The 22,136-nt window shown below is 37.8% G+C and overlaps 1 protein-coding gene across 2 annotated transcripts in view; it reads right to left on the bottom strand.

The window, feature by feature from the left end:
* The window catches only part of RASGEF1A (RasGEF domain family member 1A), a 160,296-nt gene that overhangs the window by 35,104 nt on the left and 103,056 nt on the right, over positions 1–22,136 (bottom strand). The window contains exon 2 of one of the 2 annotated variants that reach the window (XM_027720654.2): positions 18,696–18,810. The exons of the other annotated variant lie outside the window; for it this stretch is intronic. Within the exon in view, the coding sequence (XP_027576455.1) occupies positions 18,696–18,737 (42 nt within the window). The 5' untranslated portion in view covers positions 18,738–18,810. The remainder of the gene's footprint in view (positions 1–18,695; positions 18,811–22,136) is intronic. 2 annotated transcript variants of the gene reach the window in all.

Genomic DNA, 22,136 nt, shown 5'->3' with positions numbered 1-22,136 from the left:
CCTGAACAGATAGTTACCTACTGTTTATCTGAAATTTGAGCTGATGGTTTAAAAGTAAAAGCTTTCCATGTCATGGCAGATTTCCTGGTCAGTCTATTCATAATGCCCTTAAGTTTTCTAATTGTATGAGGGTTTTGTTCAAGTAGTACTCTGACATTTTTTTAAGATCTGTATGCAGGAAAATAGATTCAAAGTGCCTTCAAATGTAGCTGCCTAAGAGTAATGACTTAACATTGTCACAGTACTGATTGATAATGTGGGAATGCTCACCCAAAATCAGGGGTTTTTTTGTGTAGGAGACTAATTCCCTATGAGCATTTTATAATTTCCTCTTTTCTCATTAGCAGCTCCCACAGAATATGTGCATGGCAAAGATGAGCTAGAAATCCTAAACTTACAAGACATCCCACTGGGAGTTAGTTCAGACCTAATACTGAAGTAAAAAGTACAGCTTGGTTCACATGAAGTGTTGTAAATTCATTAAGTTACTTAAATAGCTATTTTTGCAAATTCATTAATGAAACCTACCTAATTTTAATTAGTGATATTTAAAATGCTCTATTGGGCGTTTTCAACATAAATGTTTTTTAGACTTACATATCACAACCATTTTCTACCTCACTGGAGATACTATATTTCATCCTTTTATGTTGTTCTAAGAATAATTATGAGCATAATATAAAACATTATAGGCAAAATTCTCCCATTATCACCCACCAGCCTGCATCACATCACTCTTGTAAGCTGGCTGAGCAATTTCTTCTCATATTCTACTTTGTGCGAAACCAGTCCAAAAAAGGGGATAAAATCACATTTTACGACTTCCATGTTCCTTTTTGGATCTGCTGTTTCATTGGTATAAAAAATACTTTGAGATTATAGAGGCACTCAAGTGTTGGCATTTTAAGTGCCTGTGTTCTAAGTTGAGCACAATCTTGCTGTATGCCCTTGGTATACGAAGTCAAACACCTACCCCCTCTCACACCTACGTCTATTGAAAGGGTCTGTTCAACTGGAACAGTTGGTTCTGGGAAATGGAATTGTAATTTTAGAGCAAAATATGAAAAGCATTGAATATGCTAATGCTTTTTATTGGTAGTTATTTTCTAAAGTAAATGAGAGTTTCAAATTGCCCTAGCATTGCATGATATATAAGACAGTATTCCTATTAACTGGTACTTTCAATAACTTTTGTAATGGAAATTCTACGAATTTGTTGCAACGTGTGTTTTATTGTTCTGCAGTTCCCAGTGAGTTCTATTGAGTGATACAATTTTTTTTGTTGTCGCTAAAGCTTGTCGACCACTTATAAAAATCTAGAGAACATCAGACTGTTTTATGTAATCGCTTCATTTTTATGGTTTGGAAAATACTAGCAAACTCAAACTGTAGTTGGTGAAGGAAGGCAACACAGGATTTCAGCAAGGGCATCTGTAAATAACTATACAGAAACCTGTGCACAAACCATGAAAAATCATCTCAGGCTTGTTGTCAGCTACCCTGGTCAAAGCTGTCACTAACAGGGCACTGAGCCCAAGTGTGGCCACTGCCTGACCAGCAGGGTTTGCTTCACCATGCTCAGTCACACAGCACTATGGAGGTAACAAAGGAGGTAATGGGAAACAGGTCTCTGATAGGAGTGCAAAAGCCAAGGAAGTAGCCATATGTATCTGCATTATTATGGTCACCTTCTGAGCACCAATCTTCTCTGCAAAATCTGCAAAGTAAAGTAGAGTTGCAGAAATATAAGGCAATGGTGGAATGGCCACTGCATATCTTTTTCTGGAACACAGCATATACATCCAAGCAAGAATAGCTTATCCATTTAGAAGCATTACTACCTGGAAGTTTTTTATTCCTTAATTAAAATGCTGGATTGTCAGAAAATCGGTAAGCTTTCCAAAATGAATGGAAATAGACTTTTTAAGCCCCCTTTGAGGATCTGGGCTGCTGTTCTGACCTGTGTGTTAGCTAATGAACCTTCCAAGATGCATCTCTTGACTGGGTATCAACTCCTAGGCTACTATGGTAAATTACAAGAGTTTTGATGTGGTTATTTCTTGAAAAAACCCTCTTAAAGAAGTAGAAGAAGTTTTGCAAGAAACCTTAGCTTCTAATTTTATCCTGAAAACATCAGAATTGCATCTGAAAGCAATTTACAATCTGTCATGAAGCTCTGTTTTGACAAATGTTTTGTTAATTGAACTTCTGAGGATGTGCAGTTCCAATGAGGAAGCAGTGTGCCTTACCTATTTCACGTATTTGCAGCTAAGCTCAACTTTCATCTTTATTCTGCTCAGCATTGCTGTTTCTACTAAAACCTAATCCATTATTCATAACTGCTTCTAATTTTGGCCTAACTTTGAACTGGAGATAATTGGAAGGTCTCCAATTGTGTCGTATGTTCACACATCAAAGAGCATCAAGTCAGAAGGTAGCATTGTTCTTGTAGTATGTGTATGTGCATGTTTTAAAGAATGAGGAAATATTGTTTTCCTAGAGATATTGGGACATTCCCCTTTCTTCTTTCAAAAGTAATTGATAATAAATTCATGATCTTATAGAAGGGGGGCCATAGGTTATCATGTCCAGTGCTGCAGATCTGAGTGTTAGTACAAAACTTGTTAGAGGCAACAGAACTCATCTAATTGATTTCAGTGGGTTTTAGATAAAGCCCCAAGTAAAGGTTGATTTTTCAGAGTTTCTTAATCTCTCCCTTTGGTGCCGCAAGACCATCCTGAAGAAACTGTCAACGCTTTCAGGTGTTCTAGGTACCATCTATTTGCTTTTCTTATACCTGTTTCATCCTTTCCTCCTCCAAAATCGCTTCAAAATCAGGTGAAACTGAAAAGGAAAGGAAATGAAAATCTGAAGATGTTTGCTGTTCCAGTAGTGGATTTTGCTGGGTAATTTTATTGAGTACTCCTTGAGGGAGGTGCAGTGTGCATGGTCCTACTGTGCTGAATTACCCTTTGATGCACAGCAGGTTTATGGCTTGAAATGACACCTGTTTCCTAAGATAGTGAGAATGCAGTCAGACACATGGGTTCTGCAGGAATAAGGCTGAGTATCTAAGACTTTGAGGTTGAGGAGAACTGGGTTTAGATCTCGGCCAAAGATTGCTGCTTGGACTGCTTTGCATTGCAGGTGCTTTGAATCTGATCACATCAAATGAAGGAGAGTTTCTGAAGCTCAAATACTCAAGTGCTTTAATTCCTGTTTGAAATTTTGTAAATATCCTATAGTAACTACAGTTGTTTAAACCTTCATGCAACCTCACAAATGTGACAGTGCCTTTTTCTCCCTGCAAGCAAGAGATCACTCTCACTTAGCATATGCTTACAGACATTTGCAGTGTATGAAATGAAGAGTTTTTCAGGGATTGGTATATTAAACACTGAAGTGCTTTACTGTGTCATTTGCAATAAGCCATGTTGCTTTTTTTCCTACCATAACAAGTCACTGTTTTCATTACTGAGCAAAATCATCTTTCTATTATTACTACTTGTCCTTATTTTTCCATCCTCTACATTTATTGATACATTTGATTCAAAGACAGATTCTGCAAGTATTCTGTGTTTTAATTGCGGATAAAAATTGTCTCATCAAGAGCAAAAACCTAAAGATTTTGCTAATTTTTTTTTAAGTCTGGCTTATGCTATCTCTGTAAAAGTGATTATTCATATTCTACACACGCAGGAGCTCCACTGAATCAAGAGGACAGCACTCCAGGTGTTACAGCATGGAAGTTCCATCCCATGCCAATACACATAGGTAGTACTTAGATTTATCTTGGAGTTGCCCTTTCAGTTTCTTACTAAGATCTCTGCTCAGTTTAGAAGATAACCAAAGTTATTACAGACTGGAAATGGTTGACATATCTTCCTTGGCAACAGATAAAAACTAGCAAAATACAGTTTGAGCTGGATTGAGGCATCTGCAGACAACAGCAAGATCTGTACCTATAACTGAAAATCTAGTTCCCTGTTTTATAAGCAGATCACAGTTCTTTGCTGCACCTTTCAATTTTTCTTTTCATATTCTTGACTAATCAATAGCAGAAGATGTTGATTAGAAAAAAAAATAAAAAATTTCTCCCTCCCAAAGGATGATTTACACCATGCCTGTTGGCCAATCAAGTAGTTTGAAAGTCACCTACTTGCTTTTATAAAGTTATTAGGTGTCTTCCTTTGTTCCTTTCTTAGTACTTTGGTTTCATATTTTCACCAAAATTAGCTCATTTGCAGTTGATATTTGAAACATTGAAGTAGTAAAAAAGGAAAGATATTTAATAAGTCCATTATGCTCAAATGCTCCTGAGTATAGTTTTAAGGTGATGGCTCTAATTTCTCTGTGATATTGTTTACTGTTGTGTGCTAACCAGGGAGCTTCCATATAAATTCATGGCTGATTTTTTTAAATAGAAAAAAAATTGTACCCTCAGTTGGGTGTGTGAATTCTGGTGTGAGAAGTGCTCTGGAATGCAGTAGAATAAAATAATGTGGACCTTGCCTTTGAAGAACAAAATAGCCATTCCCAGAAGTTACAGCTGTGAATGAGTCCAAACACTGCAAAGCTGAAGCCTTCTTGTTTCAACACATTTGGCTACAAGTGAGTGAGTTTAAAGCATTTTCTGTAACTATGTTGACTTTGAAAGATTTAAATACTGATTCAGCTGCTAATGATATTCTGTCTTTTAAAACCATCGATCAGGTCTTTAAAATTTGATGTTTTACAATTCACACTACTGCTATAATACTTAAAATCATATTTCACATTGTTTTTTATTTAAGCTTTTTTATGCTTAAATATCTTAAAATTCACTAAAGGCACTTATGCTCAAAGTATTTGAACAGGAGTTTAGATTCTGTCTCTTTAAAGTACATGTCACACTCTTGCTGTGTTTCCCTTTACTCACAAGGACCTATCATGGGCATTTGCAATATGTGGGGATTTCTTTCAAGAGAATTTTCTTTTTTTTTTTTTCCTCATATGAAAAAGTAACCTTTATCACAAACTGTCAATACAGTCCTCAAAACTAAGCTGGCTAAGTAATCTGCTCACATTTCTGCTCACTTTGAGGAGCATTCCTGTATAGCTATGGCAAATGTCCCAGCATAATTCTTAATACCCTTTTAGTGATAATTTGTGCTCAGTTTTTAGCTGCAAAGGACTAAAAGAACATTTCAAGCCCACACAAAGTCTGACGAGAGCTGGTGGCTGTGTACAATTTAGAACAGCAGGCTGCATGTTCCCTGTTGCAGCAGTGAAGATGGTCAGGATTTTGTTTATTTAGTATTTTTTAACATTATTCAAATACAGATGATATCCGCCAGAAAGAGAAAAATAATTGAAAATCAGCAGGTTTTTTTTTTTTTTTCCATGCTAGCAGAATAAATAATTTGACAAGACCACAAGAAAATAAGGTGCTAAGGGTGGATTGGAGATGCAGAGGAATTTTCTTCTTAACATGTTGGTGAACAATAAGGAAAGAAAAATCAGCCCAGGAAAGGCATCACTCACCTTGTAAGCTTTTAACCTTTCCCCAGAGGCCTGTCCTGCAAAACCCTGGAAGTCCCACGTTCAGCTACCAGCGTTTTTTGCTACCCATCTTTTCCTTCCCCTTCTCCAGCCATCTTCTTCCCCCTTCCCCCAACTTCCTATTAAAAGGAGAGCTACCAAGAGCTCGTAAGTAACAGACTCATGCTTTCAATCAAAGGAGGGAGCTGAATAGGCTTCCTCTCAGAGTGAGTTCAGTGGATCTGGAGTCAGGGCCCCTTCATTAATGAGAAAAGAATCTGTTCACCTTCTGAAATCTTTTAGCACTCCCTGAAGCTGCCTGAATCACACAACTTGCATTTCTCATAAGTTTCCCCACTGTGGCCACAGTTCCATTTCTCTCTTTCTCTCCTTCATCTCTTGAAAACCAAATATGCAGAGGTAATTTCCCTGCTCTTGCTGGGGATCCTGATCTTTATTTGCTCATTAGGAGATGCCATTTCAAATTAATTTCTCCTTTCCCTGGCCCCCAAACCCTTGGTTTCAGTGAAAAAAATAGTTGGGCTTAGAATTATATGCAAGAAAACATAGCATTTGCATCAGGCTTGCCAGGCATTTGTGCAGAGCAGGTCCAAACAGTGGTTTTGATTCTCAGGCTCAGTGGTTTCCACTGACGGTTTTTTTCACTCAAATATCTTGTTTCAGTTCACACCAAGGAGTTTTGTTTTGAGTTTATAGGGGTTAGAATGAACCCTGGAAATTCAAATACAAAGCTCATCTGTTCTCTCTTTTGTTCCAAACTACAATACCACCTAAAATGCTAAAATCATCCTTATCTCCTGACACTTAGCTCAGGTTTGGTGAAAACCTCATTAACCTATCATGAGGCTGCTTGGTTTGGGAATATTTTATTAGCTCATGTTTTTTTGACCTAATTCTATATCGTAAATATGACTATGACCTCAAAAATGCACAACATCAGGAATTGTATAATTTAATTTCGTATGTTGTCAGAAATAGAAATGCATTCTTTGTCATTATTTCAAAAATGATTTTTTTACTATGTCCGTATTTATGCTACACTATATATTATGCTGTAACATTAAAGGAATAGTTACTGTCAATAGTTACTGTCAATAAAGCAGTGGGGAAAGACATCATACATGACTTCTGTCAGATGGGTCCCAGCTTGCACAGAACAAATATCCAGTTGTTTTTCTGTGGACGGTCTTAATACTTTGGTCTGGGGACCAATGCTTCGGTAGCACTCCTGCTGTGATCATATATGTCACTTTGCTTGTGACAAGTATGGAGGCAGAGGAGTTGTATGAAGGAACGTGAATCCTAAAGGAATGGGAATTCATGAGGAAATGGGTGCTTTACAGATGCAATGTATCTGAATGTTGGTTTAGGTTTTGATAGTGCCTTTGACATCAGGTAGTTTCGGTTCACATTATTATATGCAAATGGTTCTGTTCAAAATTCAGACTGAATAGCCAAATTCAGATTTCTTTTGGTCTATAGATTCATTCCACTTCCAGTTATCATTCTGTATTAATGCATAAATGATAGTCAATTTTTTTCTGTTAATCTCCTTAGAGGAATCATGTAGTATGACTTTTTCTACTAAGAGAAAATAGTTTTGATTGTTGAGCTCTGTTTGTTATTTTATGTTGATGTTACATACAGCTAGAGGATATAGTGACTAACTGAATCTAAAAATCTGAGTGAAAAATACATAGAATTCTTGAATAGAAAAAAGATAATGTGTCAAAACAAGCCCTGGGCAATAAAGATTTCCATGGCAGAAAAGAATGAGTAGAGAACGCACAACTGCAATGCTGTGTATGGGATGTTAATTGCTGTGGGTGCTGATTGCTTGTTAATTTAAATAGATATAGGGTATAAAGTGCTGGCAGTAGTTTCTCTGCCTGACAATCATATAAAAGAATAATTTGTGATTGGAATTAGAGGTACAGTTGTAAGACTATAAGAACAACCAACTGTTTCCCTCTACTCCCCTTCCACTTGGGTTTTTTCATGCCTTAAATAACTGAGGATTTAAAATAATTGGGTCAGAACACAGGGATGAAGGTGTGTTCCAAGTGGAGGTCAGTAGTCCTGTAAAATGCTAATGCATTGCCAAGGACACCACTGCAGCAAGCGACTGTGAAACCTGCCAAACCAAGCACCAGCTTGTTGTGACTCAGTCACTGGCATGTAAACAGACAGTCGGTTGTTCCTGTGTCAGTGGTGAATATCCTTAAGGCTGCATATTTGTGCTCTTGCCTGTGCCTGCTCTTCCAGATGCTCGGTGGCAGTGCCTGCTGGCACACTCCAGAGCAGCCTACACAGTAGAGGGGAAGAGCTTGCTTCTGCTCTCCAGGCTTGTTTTTATACTAGCAAGCATCTCTCCTTGCCATCATTTCAAGTCAGAGAAGGGCACTGCTGCTTGCCAGGACGGCGCTCGGGCTGTGACCTCTGACTGCTCCTCTGACGGGGCTCCCGAGGCGGCCACTGGACTCTCTCACCTGCCTGGGGAGCTCAGCCTCCCTGCTGAGCCTCGTGCCCCAGTGCTTCCCACCTGGCTGTGCCACCTTACAGTCCTACTTGCTACTCTCTGCCCTTCGAAAGACTAGGAAATCAATATTTTAAAGTATAAAACTCTTCCTCTCTCATTGCTTGGTACTGGCATTGCTTTTAAATGTAGTACTATTCCCTCGTACCTCAAACAGGCCACTGAAACTCTGGGTTAACTCTCCCAGCACACCTGTCACTGACATTTGTGTGTGTGCACGTGTGCCTCAGCAGTGCCTTGAGGCCCCATGGTGCAGCTGTGCCCAAGCCTGGCAGTGAGGGGGTGTCCTGGCTGCAGTTCCCAGCCTCTTAGCATTGCATATGGGGAGCCTGAGGGAGGCAGAACTGGAAGCAGCTGGCCTGAGTCTAGGTGAATTGTGCACTAGGTGAATTGTGGGCTGGAAGGAGAGCCCGGATGGCCTGGACCTTTCACCAGTTGCTTCCTTGCCAAGTGTCATCTGAACACTTGACTTCCATTTTGCAGCGTTGCTTGGCTTCACCTCTCTGGAAGCACAAGGATTATTTGAGTTCCTGTGGTGCAATGACCTGTATTTTTCAGGGTTTTTCCAGTTGGGGTCACTAGGAAGAACAAAACTCCTAGGCATAGCTGAAGCTCCTTGCAGCAATTAAAACTTGTGCTTTGCTGTAACAGCAAATGGCAGCAGAAGTTTCAAGGACTGCTTGATCGTGAACTGCTCCCTGCAGCTGTGCCTGGAAGAAGTTTATTTAAAACTTGGGTTCCTATTTCAGTTTTCTGAGAGAGAAGCATTTAGGCTCTATTAAATTCTACCCAACAGAAACTAAATTAAATCTTAGTGTCATCTATCTTCTATATTCTTATGATTTTAGAATTGATTAAAAGCTTGTTTACTGTTACATGGGCTGCTCTGGATTATTCAGGTAGGCAAAAAATGTGATCCTTTGAATTATTTAGGGTTGTGAGGGAACAGTTACCTATTCACTTTTCTATTGCTACTAAACTTCAGAAAAGGCTAAGGGGGATAAACAAGACCTCTATTTATTCACACAAAACATCCCTGCAAGTCCCACTGTTGCCACACAGGAAGGTCCGTCCTTAAACCAATTTAAAATTTGGGGCTGTGAGCCCAGAGCCTTCTGTTTTGCTGCTGCTGAGGTTATCAAGTCAAGGGTCAGGGCATTAATCAGTGACTATGGTGCAGAAAAGAGTTGCTAAACTTGTGGTGAAATTTGAGCTTGCTGTCATGGGAACAGAGTGGGAAAGACAGCCTTTGGGAAGAGCCAGCCTTACCAAGCCAATGGCGAGGGGGAGAGCTGGTAAGGGCACCTCTGCCTGGAGCACTGGTTTAGTGCTGATTACATCTGTGCATGTGTGTACACTACATTTGATCTTAATTTTTATAGACTTTCCTGTATTCTTTAACTAGTCATAACCTGATAGGATCTGTTCCCTAAAAATTAAGATCGGTCATCAAGTGCCTGATTACTGGCTGGAATGGTGAGAGAGTACCAAGGAGTAAGGGCAAATGGCAACCCCAGAAGTTTCTGAGATGTTATCTTTGCCCAGCAGTAACTGATGCCCTAAATTCTTCCCTATTCAGTTGGCAATTTTTCTTTAGTACAAATAACCCTTTAAGAAAGGAGCTGTTAGCAGTTTGTATTGCTTTTACAGTGCAGTTCTGAGTCACAATACTGGAAAGTGCTGAGCAGATGTAACGCCTGTCAATTTATTATTTTTTATTATAAGGGAGGACTGCTTCATGCAGATTCTCTCATTCACTTAGCCTGACTTCTTTATTTACTTTCTATTGTTTAATTTGTGATCAAAACAGGAAGATGCTGCTTTTATAAAGATATCTATCTAAATTAAGAGATTACTATTTCTTTCTTTAGAATACGCAAATCAAATTTCATGGTCTCATTCAAGGCAGAGACACTTTTCTCCTGGGTATTGCCAGTCTACAGGGAAAGTTATTGCACTTTAATATAATTCCTGAAACATTAATCACACTGACTATAGTTTTGCAAGAGGCAAAGCTTTACTTGTTTACAGTCTGTTAAGCTATTTAGTTACTGTGTGTCCTCACTCATCCCTTAAGACCTTCAGAAATGAAAAATATAAGGGGATACCAGTTCCTTCTCACATTTAAGTAAACAAACAGGGTTTTGAGAGCTTTTTTTTTTTTTTCCTAGTGGCAAAAGCAAGGCCAAAAGATGTGACAGAAGGCAATGTAATATGTGTCTAAACTAGACTGTGGTTATAATTTGAAAGCGTTCAGTACTGCCTTCTGGTTTATACTCCTGAAATACATATGGATACCCCATAGCACAAGTCAGAGAAACCTGGCAATTGCTCTAATTTATCCATAATCTCTTCCCATGGATCTGGGCACAATGCAGAGAGAACTTGGGTCTGGTCATGCCCCACCTCACCTTACTGTGTTTGGCTGCAGCTTTGCCATCCTAACTTGCCCATCTACCACATGACTGCAGACTTACTCTTCTCATTTCAAGTGATTACCAAAGCTAGTGATAGATATTATTCAGCCCAAAATCTGCAAACATCAGCACGTGAGATAATGCTACCCTCTGTGTCCAGTTTGTCTAAAATGGTTGCATGTTACTGAGACTTACAATAGCAGTTCCAGAATTAAGTTACTCTGTGTTGTGAGGCACAGAATTAAAAACAACCAAACAACCAAACAAACAACATGCATTTCTGCTATTGCTTGGTGGCAAAAACAGTAACGGGATGCCTACTGCTGATAATAAACATGTTGAAACATGTCCTGAAAAGAAATTAAATTTTGTCCAGCCTATTTCAGGCCTGTATTTTCCTAACTTATTGCCTTTGGGTGGATAAATTGTATTGGTATTGCTTTTGCAGATTATACTTATTTCATTTTAAGATCTGTTTCTCCTTAAAAAAAAAAAAGAATTAAAACTTATATCAGAAAATCAGTCTGTTATTTTTCACTGTCTCTTTCTCAATCTATTTCTTTCCTCAAGAGATTTAAATATATGAACTAAATACAGATATAGGCAGTTTTTCTCCTATTTATTTTCTTTTTAAGGGAGTTATTTTTTTATTTTAGTGCCTGTAAGGCTGGAGCCCTGGAGATTTCAAGCTTCTTTCATCTTCCAAAATGTCAGCAATTTCAAAGAAGTGGGTTCCTGTACACTTTCTACGTGCTCTATAGTACTTTTCAAACTTGACTTGGAAGCTCTTTCTCTGCAGGTGAGAAGGGAGTGTGGTCAGGGGACACATTCCTATCTTAGACTCTCTGGCTAAAACAGTCACCAGGGAGAGGAAAGCACCCTGACACAAGCAAGCTGTGCATAGTCCGAGTGATTGACATAGCTTTTTGCATGGTCACCCTCTTCCTTCTGAAGTTTGCAAAGTAGCAAACTTATACAGCTGTGAGCCAGCTTTAGGATGTCTTAGCTTTCTGTTCCTTCTAGTGGGAAGAGACATTAGGAACCATCAAACAAAACCATCTGTGTCAAGTCCATTTCTGTTGCAGACCTACACAGTGCAAGAACTCTCAGCTTCCAGCTAATGTTTCTTCTTTCTGGTTGCAAATACCAGGTGGCAGAGCTGGAGATTTGCTAAAGCTTGTGTGTGAGAGTCTAGTGAATCTCTTCATTTGGACAAGAAGTTGATGGGGAGTGAAGGGAAGCAGGGTGTGGAAATAAATCCAATTCCTGGTAACCAAACCCAGCAGTGGTAATGAAGAGGCCAGCAATTGATAGGATAGGAGAGGTATGTAATTAAGAATGCTGCAAGACAGCTGGGCTACATAGTCAGATTAGTGTGGAGAAGGGATCAAGGCAGAGAGCAGGTACATGCTGGGGGCAACAGCAGGAGACGTGGATGAGCTGGGAAAGTAATACCTGTAAGGATGGAATGCAGAAAAGAGAGTGAAGAAGTAGGAACACAGAAGTGAGACAAGGCCAAATAGAGGATGCAATAATCTTTGACATTAAAGCTATTTAAAACTTCAGTTTTAAATAGCTTTAAAAGTTATTTTCTCCACACATGTACTGCATATCACTTTCTAAGAGGAAGGAATGTTCCTTCCTATGTTAATATGAATTACGCTTCCTATGGCTTCCTGTGTTATTATGAATGAAGGGTTTCAGTGTGAATGTCCTCTTAGATTTGTGTCTTCTATTCTGGGCAAAAATAAATGGTTGTGTTTTTAAAATAAAAATATCTGTGTGCAACAAGAACATCTATTTAATTTTTTAAAATTGTATACTGTATTATTGAGGAATGGTCATTGAGGAATGACCACTTTTTTCTTCAGGATTTTCTTATTTTGCAGTGTATGAGAGGTGCAGCTGTTGTACTACTTCTATTGTAACGGTATGGGCAAGGGCATAATTGCAACGTAATTAGAGAATATCGTTTGATAATGCAGGAAGGGATTTTCTAAGCATTTTTATTTGGGAGATGACCTGTACCCTTCCAAAGAAAAGTCCTCTAATTCTGGCTGAAAGGTCCTCCCAAAATTTTCAGCCCTTAAAGTATAAAAAAATTGATTCACTGTCCCTGGGCAATCCTCAGAAGACTGTTTTTTTTAAGTTCTCGAGGTGCAAACCATACTTTTTCAGTGTAAAAGCTGTTACTGTGTCTTAATTGAAGTCTGCACAGTAATAACCTACAGGTAGGATTCTGCAGAGCATGAAGATGTATTGTTTGCATTTATTGGAGCTTGGAGTAAAAACTTTATGGGTATAGACAGATGACTCTCATTCAATTTAAGTATCCTAGAGTGTATTTAAAACAAGTTTAATTACTGAATTCATAATCAAGTATTGTTCTTTCTCTGCTCCTCCTTAATTTTTAAAGTCTTTTTCAAAGGAATGTTAATTACATGTCTTCTCATGTAATATACAAAACCCTTCAGTAATATGCAAAAGGTTTCTATTAAAAAAAAAAAAGCTAGGATTATATTAAGAGAAACTCTACTCCTTGCTTTCTGACTGAAAAAAAGCATGACCAGTTTAAGTACAGGGTAAAAGGATTTTTTGGACTTAATTTTAAAGGAAGCTTAGCAGTTGTGAAGAGGATCAAAGCAGAAACCTGGAATGTGTATTTTTATATGTACATTTAGGTATTAACATTTTATATAGAAGAAAACCTTGGATTTCTTTTTTTTTTTCCTTTTTCCCTGATATGTTTTTTTCTAGTCCCACAGAAATAAATCCAGCATCTAGATGCAACATCCTATTAGGCTAAACTGTAATGAAATACATAATTCTTGCTCTGCTTCATGTTGCCTTATCTTTCAAAGTGTACAAGAAGCAAATTTGAAGCTCTTGTTCCATGAGAGCCTGTGGTTTCCCAGGCTATCCTACTGTGTGTCATCTTGTGTTGGGGGGTGTTACTGAGTGGGACAGATGTACTGCAGCTTCCCTACTGCAAACAGGAATGTTTATTTTACTTGTGGGATGCTAATTGTTTAGCTGTCCTATTTTGTAAAGCTGTGCAAAGATAAGGAGAAGGAGGGCACACTTTAGAAGAAAAGAAAATTCAAGGTATAGTTTTGGTGCTGTCAGAGGGAGTGAGTGTTATACGTGGAAGGTAAAGGTGTAGGTAAAAGGACTGACATTTACTGAACTTGTTGCTCTGGCTCCTTGGAGTTCAAATGTGTGCCTCCTGATGGTATTTGTAAAGTAGCCCATATGTGAAAGAGGAAAAAATGACTTAATAATATAAAAAGTTAAAAAAATAAAGTCTCCGGCTTCCATTCTGTCTATATCAAAAAAATATTTAGTTATTTAAAGTAGTCTTTTGTGACTTCAGAACTGTCCAATTTATGTGAACAAAGGGCACGTATTATATTAGAAGTGTTTAATGCCAATAAGTAAAGTCTGTTGAAAACATAAGAACAGCTGTAGGGGTCTTTAGCTATTAACTGCTACGATTAGGTGAATGCCTAACCATATGGCTCAGCTGTACAGTTCTCTGATTTGAAACATCTTCAGCCATCCTGCAGAAGTGAAACATCTAAAACTAAAAACATACTGCAGAAGAAAATTGGTATAAGGCTCCACAGAGAGCAAACTGACCTATTCTTTATTTACTCTTAGAATTTTTGAAAGTTGAAATGAGCGAGGCAGCACTTTGACCATGTTGTTATTTACTCCAGTGAAAGAAATAAAGGTATTTGGTGAATTATTTTCATGCTATTAAGTTCCCGAAGGCTAACTACTGTGAAGAATATAATGTAATATGTAGTCATCAAGTTTGGGATTAATGTGTTAGGATATATAGTTAATAAAAATCAGTACTTGTCACATCTGTGTGAGTCCCATGAGCTATAACCATCTCAAACATCTCTATTGTTCCAGTCGTTTTCAATTTTGTTTCCTACTCTGCAGAATTTCCCAGGAGATGTGATGGGTCAGTAGCAGGCCAAAGATGGACTTCAGGCCTAATCTAATCAATATTGTGACAAACGTAATGAAAGAAACTATGTCACCTTGGAATCCCAGTACATTTTATCAGCTTTGCTCCTAATGGGATGTGACAGCAAGGCTGATCTGTGTCTCCTTAGGACAGGAGAGAAGTTGTGCCAGGGCTTGTGCAAGGATGGCTGTGTGAGAAAGGGTAATCTAAGTCCATGACAATCACGGCTAAAGGTTGAAACTAGATGTCCTTACTTATGTGTCAAAACATCAAACGGTTATTTTAATAACCCTCATTTTCAAGTGAGCATTTTATGCATGTATTATATTTTCAGCTCCTCTGTCACCTGCATTAAAAAGATGGTAACTTCTTCTGTTTCAGTGGGAAGGTTCTGAAAGCAGTACTGTATATGTTTTCCAAGTAAAACATTTTCACTTCAGTCCTATGTAATGGTTTTATACTTTGTTTTGAATTGCCCCTTTTTGCAATTACATACAACTTGTCCACTAGTATGTGACTTGTCTATGAGGCTAAAGTCAATGATTTTTACTTCTTTTGTCCTGTGGTTTGCTCCCTTAGTACTTCTTTATCCTAAATATAGTGCTACCTCAGTAGTGTTCACTGATGTGTTCTGGTGTGCAGTCTCAAATTTTTGTGCCCTTCTAGTTTTGAAACGGCAGCTTTGCTTCATTTTCTGTGCTCAGAGTTGTATGTACCATTACCAAACCTGACAGTTTCCACCCTTAATTCTTATGATTCCTGTTTCTCTGCCCAGCAAGGTTCAACAAGACCCTCTGTGTTTTGACTACTCACCTCATCTGTTGACTTTATCAGTTCTCTGTTTTTAAGTGTTGTCCACATCCTGTGATGCTACCTCTAACCTCTACCTTTAACTTTTCCCCCTCAGGATGAATGGCAATTACTGCCAAAATGTTCTCATGCATAGAAATCCTGTGACCATGTAGATTGTTTGGATATCTGGAAAGTTGCAGAGATATTACTATAATAACTATCAGTGTTGGTTGAGAAGCTCTCAAATCGTATTCTGTTTCTTTGGGCAGCTAACCTTTAAAGTATCATGTGAAAACTTGCCAATTTCTTCTCTACACGTATAATATTTTAATATGAAAAATTATATTGCTTGTCCTTTAATTTAAGAGCAAGTTGTTTCTGAACCTCATTATTATGATTCTGCATAATTATGTGAACCAATTATTGAAATTTTATATGTGAGGATTTCCATAAATTGCCTTGATATATAAATAGTGGAGCAAAGCTGCCTTATACTTTTTACTAATCCTGCAATTACATTCCGTAGAGCCTTTTTACTTTCCCTAATATGAAACTAAACCCTCCTCTCACCTACTCCTTTACATAACAAATGCACTAAGAATTATGGACATGACAGCTAAATCCAGCTTCTAAATCCCAGGCATAGTAGCTGTGTTCTGTTGCTTCTCACTGTTTCTTTCTAATAAGCTGTATGCACTGTAATATCTTATTAGTTAATTTGAAAATCGTTTCTCAAGGGATTGCACGACTTATGTGCATCAGGTCCCTACCAATCCACTTAAATTTGCCAGATGGATAAACTTAGTGCAGGACTGGATCTTATTTGTTACAGCAAAAACCTTTATTTCCCTGTAAAGTACTAGGATAGCATTTCTGAAGTAGCAGAAGTTTTATAATTGTTTTTATTTGTAATATATCAAAACCTATTGTTTTGATCTAACAGAAAATATTTTTATTCCGTTGCATAAACTAACAGCAGGTGTATGTTTGCTGCAATTCAAATGTCTGTTAATCCTGAAATTTCAGTGTTGTTTCTTAACTTGGAGGAAATAAAAGGGATTGAGAATGATATCTTTGAGACAAAATACCTATCTTTGATGCAAATATCTGAAATTTGATTATTGGTGTTCTGGGGAGCATCATCTGAGTTTGGGATGGGTTGAACTTCAAGACAAATTCGAAAATCCCTACAAAGAGAACTTTGATTCTGTGTTTATGACTTCTCAGTGCACTGCATCACTTTAAACCTGCCTTCAGAATATTGAAACCATCTCACTTAGTGAATATTCATTCAAATAGATGGTTCTGTCTTTTCTGTTATTCCACTTAAGATCAAAGAAAAGTTTGTGCACCACAATAACATGTAATATCAACCTCTCTTTACATTTCTCCAAACCACTGTACAAAGCCACCACCACGTAATCTTCCTTATGGATGTTATCAATTCATTACATGGGATCTAAGTATGACATAATACACACAGTAACAAATGAATTTATAAACTGCATCACGATTTTAAATGCAACATAGTTACATAAATGACTTTGACTGTTGTGCATGGCTCTATGTCTGTTGGTGTCTGAACTCTGCCGCCTCTGCAGTAATACCCAGCACAGAGACACTCTCACTGTTTGCCTCGAGGCAGATGTGCCTCCTAAATCACCAGCAGCCCGTGGAACAGATAGTACAGAGCACTGTGCAAAACTTACCGGGCTCTCGAGGACCATCCCTGCTCACAGCCGGGGCACTCCGGAGCCTGTCCCTGCTCTGCGCTGCCACAGCAGCCAAGAGCCGCTTCCCCGCTGCTCCGCCTGTGCGCAGGCAAAGGGTGCTGGGGAATGTGGTCAGCCCCCTGCTTTCCGTGACACTTATACCCCAGAAAAAACGAAAGTACTACGGAAGGTGGGGCACGAGAGGAAATTCTGAGTCTGAGCCTTCCATTACGTGTGTGTCATGTGCTGGGCTGCGGGTACTGACGGGGAACTTCCACTCCTGCCATCCTTCAGCTAGAGCGAAACCAAGGCTCTTTTCTCTACACGTGGGCTTAGAGGAATTGAAATGCTGGTTAAGGCAGGTGTATGGATGTTGTGAAGGAAAGGAAATGGGTTTTGGGCATGCGTTTCTAAGTGGCTTCTTTCTTACGTCATTGCTGCTAAAATTTCTCAAAAAATTCTGGGTTTGGTTTAGTATTGTTTTAGTGAAGCATCTCTCAAATGTCTTAATATGTTGTTTTTTCTGGGTTTTGGTTGTTTTTTTTGTTTGCTTGTTTTTTTTTTTCTTAAATATAAAATTCCTACAAAGCTACCTAGAAACCGTTCACATTGTATTCCATGGCAATCTGACAACTAGGAACTAACAGTCTGAAACTAAACTTGTTGACTGTTTTGTTTTTTTTTTAATCGGTTTTCGTTTGACCATTCTTTGCACTTTATTTTTGCATAGTAATGTCCACTGTATACCAGACATTCTTCAAAAGCTCTCTTAAATCATACAGAATTCTAGATGTATTCTATTTGGAGACCTGAATCAGTTTCCCAAATGCTATTATATCCTTGATAAGTAAAATAATTTGAAATGAGACATTCTCTCTATTCCATGTACGTCTACAGTTTAAAATCTTCCAAGCAGAGTCAAATCAGGAAATAGCAAAAGGAATTTTCTGTATAGGTGATAGTACTTGGTAGTTAATGAAGATATCATTTAATGTGACGTGGGTTTTGTTTTGTCTAAAGGTATAGAAATTTAAATAAGGATGTAGAAATAAGGAGACTGGGGAATCAGAATGATTGGCAAAGGAATGAGGGAGGAAGAAAGCACAAAGGTGATTGCAAAAGACCATGACATAACTTTATGGAAATGGAACTGGCATTTCCATAGAGGAAATGTGGAGGAATAGTTTAGAAAGGGCAGGTAAGAAGATAGAGAGACATGATTATATGCTAGTAAAATATTTTTGGAAGAGGTTAGTGGAATACAGTTCATTTAGGCTTGCATAGGACGTGATTTCTGTGATGAGCACTAGTAATGGATAAGAAGGATTTGACTTTAACAAATGATGTGTATGTTTAGATGAGATTTGAGAAGTGGATGACTGAGGAGCACAGAATGTCTGAAGTTATGGAAGGAAAGGATGAGGAGAAGGGGAGTAAGAATGTTTTGAAAGTAAATATCAACAGTATTGAATTTTTAAATGAAGTCTTACTGCAGTGTCTTTGCCTGCATTTCCTAGTGCACAATTTGGCTTCAAATAGTTCCAAGATTCATTCTTTTGCACTCTAATGTCTGAACTAATTTTTATTCAAGTCTAAGGCTGCCAAGTGTAATTTCTGAACAATATAAATCTCTAACTACAAATTATCCTACACCAGTGCTTTCAAATAAAAAAATGAAACTTTTGTGTAAGACTCATATAAAGAAAAATAATACTTACTTTGCATTTCTTTACAGCAGCATTGCACAGTGGTTCTGCCATCCAGCCTTTCCCAGTGGGTGGACTTCCAGCTATTTCACTCTATGATTTTTGTCATGTGTCTTGCCTCCTTCCCCTTAAAATGAGGGGTGCAATGGATTACTATTCAGAGCACACTGCTATTTTGCACTGAAAATGCATTGTAGTATCAGAATAAAATTTGACATGCATAGTTTTAGAGAGGGGAGGATCATAAGAAAGAAATAGCACAAAATATGGTATACAAAAAAGGGAAAAAGGAAGAATTTAAATACTAGGTGCCAAGAGAAAAGCAATAGGGAAGGATTTGGAGGGGTTAATCTCCCCAACTCCAATCTGCAGTGACAGCAGTTTTGTAATAGTCATTAAGAAGTAATATATAGTAAAATATCAATACTTATATTCCTAAATCAACTAGTCATTACACTGTTTATTAAAGGCTTTGGAATGTAGAATTTTATTCCTTAGTGCAGTTATGATCATAGAAGAATAGGAAATCTTTTTTTTTCTTCTTCTGGAGAAGTACTATTATAGCATAAAGCAAAGTGACAGCACAATCATATCTCTTCAGATGATGGATAAATCCTTAACTATGTATGTTTAAATGTGACATAAAAATAAAGAATATAGAGAAACTGGCAACCATTCTGTTGACACCTAAGATAAAATGGATTGAAGGGAATCCAAGTTTAAGCTGTTTGAAGACACATTGTTGTTATTGTAGACACAGAGATTATTCACCACAGAACAACTTGAAAGCAATCTTGTAGGTTTTTAGTAGGACTTGGACTTTTTTTTTTTTGCCTGCAGGAAATCCACTGTTTCTGAATTACTAAACTGAACTTTATGTTGTAATTACTGCAGATTTGGGTGCAGGTGTTTGTAGTTTTGAGGCTCTTTTCTTTTTTTTTTTTTTCCCCTGAAAATGAAATTAGAGCTGCTGTGAGCATGCTGGCTGGCACCAGCCACGTGGGGCTGTTACAGCTGAAGCTCTTTGACGTCAGTTGAGGCACTAACCTCAGCTGCTGTTCTCTGAGCAGGTATTTCTTTAGCACTGAGATCTCTACCTTTTTCAAATTTGAATTACTCACTGGAATGAAATATAAGGGGAACTTGACAGACAAATGGAAATAAGCACACACAACTCATTTTCCTTGAAAGTCAGACAAAAAGTAATACTTATTTGCACAAAAACATAGTACCTGACTAAATGTATTTTATACTATCTTACACCAAGTAATGTCTGTTATGAGACCGATAATGGGTTTATGGCCATAAAGCAATAAGGAATTAAGGACTAACTCTTGGTATACTTTTATCTTCAAGAAAAAATTTTCCGAAGTGATTCAGTGTCATCAATAAATTTTGTTTTCAGTTAATACTTGATCAAACTTTAAAAAGTTTAAAACACCTTTTAAATAACTTGTAGGGTTCCTGTGTTCTCACTTAATCTGTGGGTTATTTTGTTTCAGTGTAACTGTTTTCAAAGCAAATTCTTATTTCTTTGATTTTCATCATACAAACAGAAGGAGGTATAGGAAACAAGCAAGAAATACAAAAAATGCATTTTTGAGTTGAATGTAAATTGTTCAGTTGCTTTCATAGAATAGAAGGTTTTTCTATGTTAATAATATCAATGAAGAAATGCTGCTTCCCTTCATGCTAAAAGCTGCAGATTTTTCCTGGAACTGAAGTGAAAATGTTGAGTTTTTTCCTAGTTTTTTTTGTTTGTTTGTGGTTCTTTTTAAACAGTAAATGTGTTCCTGATTCAGGAGAACTTCTCCAATAGCTTTGAGGATGAACATGACTTCTGTGTAAATATTCAAAGACCTTCTGGCAGGCCTTCTAAGCTCTGCTAAGGATGCCATCAGAACCTAAAGCACGAGGAGCATACAATTCTATTTGGATTTTTCTATTAGTAAATGTGGTTACCAGGAGGCCAGCTATGTTTGTGCAGCTTCCATGCAAAGCCTGCTTTTTTCAGTAGAGCCTAAAGCCATCTAAATACCGAAGTTATTCCAAGGCAAAGTTTGTCTTGACCTTCACCGTTAGCAAGATGTGATCTTTTTTAGTTATGTGTTAGACATATATAAGGATGCAATCAACACTTACTCTGTCTTTCCTTATTCTGCTTCTTGCATATATCACTCTTGAAAAGACTGAATGGGTTTAACTTTGGTGGAAGGTGAATGTGCCCCTACAGGGTTAAACTAGGCTGTGACATCAAAAAACTGTAGGCAGGCAACTTCCTTTTTTTGTAAAGAGAGCAGCTTCCTGCTAGCACTGATACTGCAATATACCATGGTGTCTGTGAAGTGGAAACCCCCACCCCTCTTAGACTGTTGTGTAGTGGAACCTACAGCAAGTGTAAAAACATAATGGTATGTTTATTTTTGGAGAAGTGGGAAACTACTGTGGGAGTAAAAAGTTCTCATGGGGTTTTTTCACCATTCACCCAGATACTTGTATACAATGGTTTGGAGGAAAAGGGAAAAAAGCTAATAAAATCCCAAAGAAATCACAGCATTTTGGAGGATATTTTTGCAAAACTTGGTATTAGAGCATATAGCACTAATGCCTCTTCTTCTGTATCTTCCTTGTAGAGATACTGTGAAAATGCTAAAATGATACCACAAATATATTTTTTTCAATGTGTAAGAGCTGTTTATTGGTGAACAAAAATGGTTGTGTTTTTTCCTAATATAAAAGACTCATTTATGCTGCGGGCCTAAAATTAGAAGCACTGTACTTCCTTAGAAAGCTGTGAGAGTGCAATTGAACAAAAGATGTGTCTTATGTGATTAGATTGTAATTAAAATTGTAATTGTGAACACAGTCTTCTTTTGTCATTGGAAGTCACTGACTTTGGAAGGAGTCACTTTTTTCCCCTCCATTTTTGATATATAAAGATCAGCTCCAAAGGTTTGAAAACGGAGTCTGGTTTTGAATGTTACTGCAGTTTAGTTTTGATGTGCATTATCTCTGAGCTATGGCAAGGCTGATGCAACATATGAATATGGATTTAATTTCATTTTTTCTGTATCTGCATAGTGGCTATATTTTGACTTGCACTTCATTATAATGCTAAAAGTTACCTCGATGTCTCCTTTTGCTTGGCACTTGTTAGTTATTATCATTCATCAGTGCCATAAAGTCTGCTGTTAGAAAAATGGATATACAGAGAGTTTAACAGCTTATTTCCAGTTAGCTGAAGACTGTGAGCTATTGGATAGCAAAGGATGTATCATTTTCTGGATAGGAAGTTGACATGGTGTAGATTCTTGGAGTCCAGCCGGTTGACTGGCATCTGAGAGATGGAGTAGTCATGAAAAGGACTGCTGAGACCTTTTAGTTGGCTGCGTTTTGGGCTACTTTCTGTGTTTTAGTCTTGGGCCACAGATGAGTAACCTCAGTGGTATCAGC

This window comes from Pipra filicauda, unplaced genomic scaffold, assembly GCF_003945595.2.
Source record: "Pipra filicauda isolate LSUMZ 115617 unplaced genomic scaffold, ASM394559v2 scaffold430_size1018388_pilon, whole genome shotgun sequence".
NCBI classification, from domain to species: Eukaryota; Metazoa; Chordata; class Aves; order Passeriformes; family Pipridae; genus Pipra; species Pipra filicauda.
The sequence above is the reverse complement of the archived record's forward strand: the minus strand, read 5'-3'. Positions and strand labels throughout refer to the sequence as shown.